The sequence below is a fragment of the Tupaia chinensis genome, unplaced genomic scaffold (assembly GCF_000334495.1).
Source record: "Tupaia chinensis unplaced genomic scaffold, TupChi_1.0 Scaffold000238_1, whole genome shotgun sequence".
Lineage (NCBI taxonomy): Eukaryota > Metazoa > Chordata > Mammalia > Scandentia > Tupaiidae > Tupaia > Tupaia belangeri.
Genome location: NW_006159716.1, coordinates 7,664,087 through 7,674,465, shown reverse-complemented (window position 1 = coordinate 7,674,465; position 10,379 = coordinate 7,664,087). Strand labels below are relative to the sequence as shown.

The 10,379-nt window shown below is 48.5% G+C and overlaps 1 protein-coding gene across 1 annotated transcript in view; it reads left to right on the top strand.

The window, feature by feature from the left end:
• The window catches only part of RNF8 (ring finger protein 8), a 44,742-nt gene extending 34,738 nt beyond the window's left edge, over window positions 1-10,004 (top strand). Inside the window, exons 7-8 of the mRNA XM_027771887.1 lie at window positions 4,011-4,215; window positions 9,482-10,004. Of these exons, the coding sequence (XP_027627688.1) occupies window positions 4,011-4,215; window positions 9,482-9,552 (276 nt within the window). The 3' untranslated portion in view covers window positions 9,553-10,004. The remainder of the gene's footprint in view (window positions 1-4,010; window positions 4,216-9,481) is intronic.
• Window positions 10,005-10,379: the final 375 nt, after the last annotated feature.

The following is a 10,379-nucleotide window of genomic DNA, read 5'->3' as shown; positions in this document are numbered from 1 at the left end:
CCGGGCTCTGCGCGTCTCCCCCGGGGTCCTGCTGGGCCGGCGGAAGCGGGAGCCGGCCGGGCGCCAAGGCTGCGTATGTTCATTCTACTCCCTGGGGTTTATGCCTAGGATCAGATTTGGATACATGTGTAAGGATATGTCAGCTGTGCTAGCTAGTGGATATACCTAGACTAATTGAGTTCATTGGTAGAACAATTGAATGGGGGGGGGCGGAAGGCATTGAGGGCAATCATGAATGTTAGGGACAATGGAGGAGGATGACGGGACATGGCAGAGGGTGGGGATGGGGAATCTAGGATGGCAAAACAAAAGGCAAGGTATGCAGGACACAAAAATTGGGAAATCATTTGCTGAGAACATATATGTTGATGTGCTTGATTGAGCCAATGCACAGTGTATTTTGGATGGAAATAATAATAAAAAAAAAAAAAAAGAAATTAGGAGTTTACATTCCCAGGACCAGCAGATGGTGTAATGTAACCATTACGTCACTGGACTCCCACAGAGTTGACTATGGTTTGAGTCCCAGACCTGGTGGCTTGAAACTCATGCCGGGTGCATGTGCGTGCATGCCCAAGATCCGGAGAAGAGAATGGAGAAGAAGGGATTGTAGTGTGACCATCCCCCGGGGAGTGATTTCTCACTATCTCTCTGTCTCTTTCTGTCTCTCCAGCGAGCACATGCACCCTATAGCAAAAATATCTCTAAAAAATATTTACATTCTCACCAACAGTGTAGAAGAGTTCTCTTTTTCCCACAGCCTCACCAGCACTTAGAGGTTTTGTTTTGGCGTGAAGGGAGATGTCCTCTCTCTCGCTAACTCCCTCCTAAACCCTCATTTTTGTTTTTTAATCTTTGTCATGATCGAAATACTTTTCTTAATTAATCTAAAAAGAATGGAGTATGGCAGGCTAAAGGGGAAATCACTTCAGATGATCTAAACAAACCAGATATGACAAATAATAAGTGTAGATGCTATTGAAATAAAGATATTTTAAGAAACGGCATAAGACCCATTGCCAAAATTTAGATTTTCTTAATTTATTAAAATCAGAAGTGTTAATTTTATTGTTGAGAGATACATTAATTCTTTGAAATCAGAAAGAGGCTTGAGAATTAGTTTTTTCTGTAATGACTGAATATACAAAGTAGCAGATATAAACAGGAGTATAGCAAGAAAATAAGTGACCAGAGATAATCACCCAGCAGCAGTAATAGCTGAGAACACCAGTCTGAAGATCTGTACGTGATGAATGAAACAGTATTGTTACAAGAATTTGCAGCAGACACGTGAATTTAGTCTATGTCATTACCATTATGTTTCTTTCTTCAGAATTAGTGGACCCACATTATCGCCTGTCAATTTATTGTGTTTATTATGTGAACCATCACAGGCAGGAAACGTCTTAGAGTGCCACCACTTACAATAAGTTGCTTTAGTAAGACATAAGTCTTCAATGTTTATTTCATTTACCACTTTAGGATGTTCCTTTTTTATTTTAAGATGAATCAAGCTGTCCTTCTGTCGTTTTTCTTCGGGAGGAAAGAACCACTGTCAGGTAGCCAAACAGAGCGAGTACACCCAGGAAGGGCAGTAACTGAAGGCCTTCTGAAACTGAGCCGGGAAACTCGCATCAGGACAGGAGCCATGTCGGATAGCAGGGAACTGCACCTGAACAGGGTGGGCTGCACGCTCCATCCTGGCCAGTGGTGTCTGCTCCTTTCCCAGTCCCTGCCGCACTCAGCAGAGCTACCACACCTGTGCCTGTGCCAACAGCCTACATTTGTTTTGTTTTGTTTTGTTTTTTGTTTTTTGAGAGTTTTTTGCTATAAGGGTGCATGTACTCGCCAGAAAGACAGACAGAGACAGAGAGACAGAAAACGAGAAATCACCCCCCAGGGGGGATGGCCACGCTGCAATCCCTTCTCCTCCATTCTCCTTTTGGGTTCTTGGGCATGCACACACACGTGCCTGACGTGAGTTTTTAAGCCACCGGGTCCAGGACGCGAACCGCGGTTGACTACGTGGGAGTCCAGCGACATAGTCATTACGCTAACTGCTGGTCCCCTCCAGATTTGTTTTTTGTTTGTTTGTTTGTTTGTTTTTTGTAGACATTTTCACTATAGGGCGCGTGCGCTCGCCAGACAGACAAAGACATAGAGACAGAAAGCAAGAAATCACCCCCCGGGGGGATGGTCACTCTGCAATCCCTTCTCCTCCATTCTCCTCTCGGGATCTTGGGCACGCACACACACGCGCCCGACGTGAGTTTTAAGCCACCGGGTGAAATAAAGATATTTTAAGAAACGGCATAAGACCCATTGCCAAAATTTAGATTTTCTTAATTTATTAAAATCAGAAGTGTTAATTTTATTGTTGAGAGATACATTAATTCTTTGAAATCAGAAAGAGGCTTGAGAATTAGTTTTTTCTGTAATGACTGAATATACAAAGTAGCAGATATAAACAGGAGTATAGCAAGAAAATAAGTGACCAGAGATAATCACCCAGCAGCAGTAATAGCTGAGAACACCAGTCTGAAGATCTGTACGTGATGAATGAAACAGTATTGTTACAAGAATTTGCAGCAGACACGTGAATTTAGTCTATGTCATTACCATTATGTTTCTTTCTTCAGAATTAGTGGACCCACATTATCGCCTGTCAATTTATTGGGTTTATTATGTGAACCATCACAGGCAGGAAACGTCTTAGAGTGCCACCACTTACAATAAGTTGCTTTAGTAAGACATAAGTCTTCAATGTTTATTTCATTTACCACTTTAGGATGTTCCTTTTTTATTTTAAGATGAATCAAGCTGTCCTTCTGTCGTTTTTCTTCGGGAGGAAAGAACCACTGTCAGGTAGCCAAACAGAGCGAGTACACCCAGGAAGGGCAGTAACTGAAGGCCTTCTGAAACTGAGCCGGGAAACTCGCATCAGGACAGGAGCCATGTCGGATAGCAGGGAACTGCACCTGAACAGGGTGGGCTGCACGCTCCATCCTGGCCAGTGGTGTCTGCTCCTTTCCCAGTCCCTGCCGCACTCAGCAGAGCTACCACACCTGTGCCTGTGCCAACAGCCTACATTTGTTTTGTTTTGTTTTGTTTTTTGTTTTTTGAGAGTTTTTTGCTATAAGGGTGCATGTACTCGCCAGAAAGACAGACAGAGACAGAGAGACAGAAAACGAGAAATCACCCCCCAGGGGGGATGGCCACGCTGCAATCCCTTCTCCTCCATTCTCCTTTTGGGTTCTTGGGCATGCACACACACGTGCCTGACGTGAGTTTTTAAGCCACCGGGTCCAGGACGCGAACCGCGGTTGACTACGTGGGAGTCCAGCGACATAGTCATTACGCTAACTGCTGGTCCCCTCCAGATTTGTTTTTTGTTTGTTTGTTTGTTTGTTTTTTGTAGACATTTTCACTATAGGGCGCGTGCGCTCGCCAGACAGACAAAGACATAGAGACAGAAAGCAAGAAATCACCCCCCGGGGGGATGGTCACTCTGCAATCCCTTCTCCTCCATTCTCCTCTCGGGATCTTGGGCACGCACACACACGCGCCCGACGTGAGTTTTAAGCCACCGGGTCTGGGACGCGAACCGCGGTCGACTACGTGGGAGTCCAGCGACATAGCCATTACACTAACTGCTGGTTCCCCAGATTTGTTTTTAATAAGAATGAATGAGGTAGTTACAGTGCAGCATTCACACATGTACTAACTCTACTTGTGTCCGGTGACACTTGTTTGCCGTGTGGCTGACTCACTGGCAGTGCGATCTGAGTAGACAGACACACATCAGCCTACCTGGTTGCCTGCGTTTAAGTCCTTAATTTTGAGAAGGGAGGAAATGCTAACCCCAAGAACGATTCCAGGACCGCTTGTCACCCCTCTGGATGGGATTGTGGTGACTTGCCATGTGGCCTTGGGAACTGTGCCTAGGTCCTAACTGCGCCGAGGAAGTAAGCATGACGGTTCTTATGTGTGTGTTTCCGTTCTCACCGCAGGCCGTGACCTTGAACTGTGCCCACAGTTTCTGCTCCTACTGTATCAATGAGTGGATGAAGCGGAAGGTAGAATGCCCTATTTGTCGGAAGGACATCAAGTCCAAAACCCACTCCCTGGTTCTGGACAATTGTATTAATAAGATGGTAGATAATCTGAGCTCAGAAGTGAAAGAACGACGAATTCTCCTCATGAAGGAACGAAAAGGTGAGTGGGTCAAAGAGTCCCTACCTCGCAACAGAGCACTTCCTTCTGAACTTCAGCAGTTTGTTTGGGGGAGAGAGTCACACAAATTATCCTTGCACTAAGGAGGAGGTAGAAGAAACAGAAAAGGGGCCAGCTAGTGGTGTGGTAGTGAAGGCGGCTAGATCTCCCATGGCTGACGGCAGTTCAAGTCCCAGACCTGGCAACTTGAAAAATATGCTTGGTGTCTGTGCATGTGTGGCCATCTCCCCCTGGGAGCGATTTTTCACTTTCCCTCCCTCGCTCTGTTGATTATACAGGCCTTGTAGCAAACAAGAAAGAAAGAAAAAGAATGAAATGGGACAGAGGGCCAGCAGTGGTAATGCAGTGCTTTGTGATGCGAAGGCCACAGGCACATCCCGGGTTAGTGTCCCAAGGTCTCCTCGTGCATGCTCAGCATGCGTGTTCCTGTAATGCTGACTAGCTGAGTCTGGGGTGGATCGTAGTGTTAAGAACCTGTTTTGGGGTGCCTGTTTCTTGCTCTTCTCTCATATGGAAAAATAAACTTTTTAAAGTTCCCTTAAAAAATACGGGGAAAAGATTAAAGGAAGTTAAAGGTAATGAACAAAAGTTTAATAGAGTTGAAGTAAAATTAACTCCTAGTATTTGAGCAGCAGGGAAATGAGAGGCTTAAGTGTGTGTGTCTTATCTTCCCTTTCTGAGAGGAGCAGTGACCTGGAAACCCAGGTTTAACCAAGATCACATTATGGCCTTTGAGCTAAAGCGTGCTGGGGCTGTGTGGGGTAGTGACGCCCAGGTGCTTCCGTCGCCCAGCGCACTAACTGGGCTCCTTCTGACCAGTGCGGCATAGTCGCAGCTTCAGGAAACCTCAGATAGAGAAAGCCCTTGTCCTGAGTTACCTGAGTCCTCTTGCACCGTTAATTGTAGGTAAATAACCTCAGGCCCCAGGAAATAACATCTCCAGAGGCTCAGAGGGTGGAGGGGGGGTTGTCACTCCAGGTGCTACCCAGCGCTGGGTCCCGCCTGCCCGCGCAGCTTCAGCTGAGAGCAGCCTGGCACCTTCTCGGTTTCTGCGGTTAGCACAGCGAGCGCAGCTTCCAGATTCCCTCTGGAGACAGGCAGAAGGTTCTGAGACTCAGGTTAGGGAAGGATGTGCCAGAGACAGCACAGCTTCACTGGGAGGCGGAGTGGGGTTTGAGAAAATCCTCATTTCTAATACCGACCTGCCTTCCGTATTTTAGGGCCAGCTGAAAGCTAGGTTTAATTCGCAATGCGTGGGAATTTTTTAAAAAGACCAGATTTTTAGGATCCGGAACTGGATTGGCAAGCATGTAGTTGTCAAAGTTCTGACGGTTTTCTCCTGGGCAGAGAGTCCACAAATCCAGAGAGGAAGGTCTGCCTGCCCGTGGCAGCATGGAGCTGCCCACACAAGATGCGCCTGGACTCTGAGCTGGCCAGGGCCTCCCGAACTGGTCATTGTCTAGAAGTTCCGTACCCCATGGGAAGAGTGCTGCCTCATGACTGGTTAGCCGTTGTAAGTTCTGTGAAGCCAGAGCACAGGAGGAGGAGGTTAGGATGCCAGAGCTGGAGGAAGGATGCTCTGGAGCTGGGCAGTGACAGTCATTCATAGGGCTTGTCACATGCCTAATTGTGGCCTCTGGAATGTAGGCAGGAGCTTTCCTGAAGGGAAATGGCTTTGAAACCCCCTCACAGGCTGTGGCTCTGGAGGGGGAGGGGTGAGGAAGCCGTGTCTATCAGCTGCCTCCCCCTGTTTCTTCTGTGCTCGTTAGTATTAGTTGGTTGACAAGCGTGTTAACACTGTCACTTTTTGCTTTCCCTAGCAGTTTCTTTGGGTGTGCTCGGAAAAGAAAAAAGCAAATGATCTAGAAATAAAATCTCGCTGTTGCTTTAGAACTGTGATTTTCAACTCTGGGCTTTTTCAGACTAGGATCTGGCTCCTTTGCCACTACAGTATCGCATTGAGGCTGCTAAAGAGAGGGAGCCATCGCTCTTGGGTGTGCTGCGGAGGGGAGAAAGATCTGTGAGCCATACAACGTGGGAGGCGGGCTCCTCCAGAGGTCAGGGGTCAGACCACATGGCCTATAGCGCTCGTGGGCGAAGAGGGTGGTGCAGACACCACACAGGAAACTGGCCGAGCTGGGGTGCTAGGAAGTACCGCCTGCCCATCCGGTAGGCATTCCTTGGTAGTGCCCTCTCTCCTTTGCCGAAAGTCGGCCGTGGAGAGGAGTGTCTGGAGACGGGCTGAGCTCGTCCAGAGGGAATGCGTGTTAGCAGGTGCTTTTAATCCATCAGTCCTGTGCCTCGAGGGAATTCAGCACTAATCTTCTAAGTATTTTGACTAATCAAAGCTTAAGCTTTACAAACTGTCATGGGATAGAGAAGTAGCAGACTTTGGGGCCAGTTAGTGGCATGGTAGGTAAAGCAGCAGATCTCACATGGACAGCTACATGGTTTGAGTCCCAGAACCTGCAGCTTGAAAAATGTGCCAGGTGTGTGTGCATGTGTGCCCAAAATCCCCAGAGAACAGAGGAATTGCGAGATAGCCACCCCCACGGGTACTTCCTCACTTTTTCTCTCCCTCACTTTCTCTCCAGCAAGTGCACATACTCTCTAGAAAAAAAAAAAAATTAAAGACTGGCAGGTTTGGGGGGACTATTTTTAGTTTCTTGTCATAGGGTGTGAGTGTTCACTGAAGAGAAACAAAGAGAGAAAGTAAGAAATCACTATTTTGGGGGTGGAGGGGGCCACTCCACAATCTCTTATCCTCCATCCTCCTTTTGGGATTTCAAGCCTCTGGGTCCGGGACTCAAACCATCATTGGCCATGTAGGATCCCAGAGCCTTTACCCACTGTGCCACCTGCTGGCCCCAGTAACAGATTTTTCCTAGAATTTTTTTCTGTCTTTATCATCATTCCCCCCTTTTTTTCTTTCTCTTTCGTCTCCTACTGTCCTTCCTTCCTTTATCCTCGCGGGACCTTCTTTCTTCTCAGTATCTACCAAGTGCCGGTTACTGGGGGTAACAGTGAGCGGAGCGTGAACAGCCCCAGCCCTCTCGAACTTCGTTGTGCTTCAGGGCCTGCTCTGCTTATAGCCAAGTGCCACAGGAAGAGAACCAGTGCAAGGGACGGCTTTCCTGAGGAAGCAAAGTGGGCGCTGTATATTGTAGTTGGAGAGACCCCGGAAGCAAAGACAGGGGACTTTGAGGGGCTGAAAGAAGGGCAGAGTGCTGGAGAGAGTGTTGAGCAGGCGGGCTGGAGATGTCGGCAGAGCGGGAGCACCAAGTCTTAACTCCTGTTGTGATGTAGTCTGCAGTGAGGGGAAAACTGATGTCCGGTGGAGGTCTGACTGATCCCGTTTGCATTGTCCCGGGTAGGTTAACCTGGCCGCAGTGAAGAGAGTAACAAGAAAGAGCAGCAGTCCCACTCAGGGACGCGGTGGCTGGGCTAGAGACTTAACAGCCAGCTGGCCAGAGTGGGTGGACTCAGGAGGCGCTGACGGGTGGACTGCACCAGTTGTGGGGTTGACTTGCAGGGGAGTGGAGCAAGGGAGCTCGGAGTCAAGGCCCACTCCCACACTTCTGTCAGGGTACCTAGATGGAAGAGGGCGCATTCACTAAAATAGGGAGCAGTTTGGAGGGAGGCAGCTTTCAGGTCCCCTAGGACATCAGGAGCTACTCGGTAAGTACTTACTTGAATTTGCGATTCTGCAGCCTGAAAAATAAGGCCTGAGTTAAGAGTCCGGATGTGGGGATCGTGAGCCATGCAGGGGGTGAGCCACTTTGTGCCCTCCCCACAGGTGCTAAGAGCCAAGGGCCAAGGCCCCAGCCCCAAGACACCACCATTAAGGGCTGACTAGTCAGAGAGGACCGTACAGGGCAGACTGACGAGGAGCCAGAGATGCAGATGGGAAAGGGAAGGTGTGGGGCAGGCACCAGAGGACGTCAAAGGGGCACACCCTGAGCCTTCCAGACCACAGGCTTCTGAGTTACACAACCCCCATTACATTAGTCTTTGAAAATAAGAGCGCATACTCTATTTATAGAGGAGTGTAATGTGGGAGGACCAGTAAGGAAACAGGGAAAGCGTGGCAGTCCTTGGAGCAGTTAAGGAACTTGGCCGGAGAAGGTGCTCTTCAAAGAAGGGCCTGTAAGAAGCAGCCATGCTGCTCCTTGAGGAAAGAGTCAGAGTAGGGCACCGCGGGGCTGGGCACAGCCAGGAGGCCAGTGTGGCTGGACTGGGATGAGTGACCGGAGGCAGTAGGAGGCAAGGTCAGGAGGTCGGACAGGTTATTTAGGGCCTTTGAGAGAACTTTGACTGTAACCCTTTTCCCCTCCCTCCCTTCCTTCCTTCCATTCTCCTTTTTAAATCTGAGGGTATATGAACTTGCTGGAGAGAGGGGGAGGGGGAGAAATTGGCCTCCGTGGAGTATGGCCACAGTGCAGTCCCTTCTTGTTCCCTTCTTTGGGGATTTTGGGCCCCCATGTACATGTACCCAGTATGTTTTTCTGTCTCTTCCTTTTTTTGATTTTTGAGAGAGATTTTTGCTTTAGGGTGCATGTGCTCACTGGAGAGGGACAGACAGAAAACAAGAAATCACTGCTCCTGCCCTCCCGCAGGGGGATGGCCACACTGCAGTCCCTTCTCCATTCTCCTCTTGGAATTTTGGGCGCACATGCATACATACACACCTGGCGTGTTTTTTTGTTTGTTTGTTTGTTTGTTTGTTTGTTTTAAGAATTATTTTATTCATTCATTTGGACTCGATTTGACCAGAAAGAGACAGGGGGCGGGAGAGTGAGAAAGCAAGTCATCAGGTCCAGGACTCGAACTGTGGTCAGCCATGTGTGAGTGTCCAGTGCCTTAGCCACCATGCCACCTGCTAGTCCCCACCTGGCACGAGTTTTAAGCCACCGGGTCCAGGACTCAAACTGCAGTAAACTATGTGGGAGTCCAGCCTTGTAACCATTACGCTACTTGCTGGTCTTCTGGTGTGTTTTTCAAGCTGCTGGGTCTGGGACTCCCAGCTGCACAGTTGTCCATGTGGGATCTTAACCTTCACACCACCCTGGCCCTGACTTTACTCTTACTTGAGAGCAGTGGGGAGCAGGCTCTGAGCACAGAGCGGCACGATCTGACTTACATTTTCTCCTTTCACTGTGGCTTGCTGAGTGGGGAGGAGACAGGGCGGGTGGACAGGATGGAAGCAGGGAGGCCAGAGAAGGGAAATCCGGCTCCTCCTTTATTTCAGAAACTTTTCTTTGTCTCCAAAGCAAAGAGAATGTCTTGAAGACCATTGTTCTAAGAGCTGGTGTAGGATAGACTACTGGACAGTGGGAGCTTGCGATGGCCTGGAAGACTCTGGATGTGACTCGGGCCATCTGGAGGTCATCTGAGAAGCCACATGGCACAGACTGAGCCGGGAAGCCCTCTGTCTCTCGCCTTCCATGTTGGCCAGCCTTGCTGCCACCATTGCCTGAAGGCCCACCGAGACTCACGACACCGGCCGCTTCAGGGTACTTAATAGACTGCTTCTCTACACGTTGAATGGAACATTCGGGTTCTGTTTGTTTATTATTAATATTTTTATTTTTGTTGTTGTTATGGTTTGATGCATCAAAAATACCTCTGCCCACATTTGTTTGGGGCAGGTTGGGTGTACTCCATGGCTGCCCCTGAAGGTAGCCTCTATTTTGAGAGGATGGCTTACCTCTTCTTTGTGAAAATAAGATGTCGTTTCCTGAAAATAAAACGTAAAGCCTATCCGTCGCTCAGCTGAGCTTTGGTGTGTTTACCTTTCTTCCCTTCCAGCTCCCAGTCTCATAAGTAAATACTGGCAGCTCATAGATTACAACCAGAGGAGTGGCTGTCAGATGAGAGACTTCAGGGGAAAGGCAGCGCGTGAAGCCAAGCCCAGGATCGTGGCCACAACCAGATGGGCGCTAACTCCGACTGCCACAGCCTGTTTCGTTCCTGAGGCTCACCTTGTTTCAGGGTGGGGAGATTTCTCTCCTTTACGTAGGATTCTGAAGTTGTTTCCAAATCTATTTTATTCAGTGTCACGACCACACAGGCAATGATTTTTTTAAAAAGAATTATTTTATTTAACTTTATTTATTATTATCATCATTATTATTATTTTCCAGTTT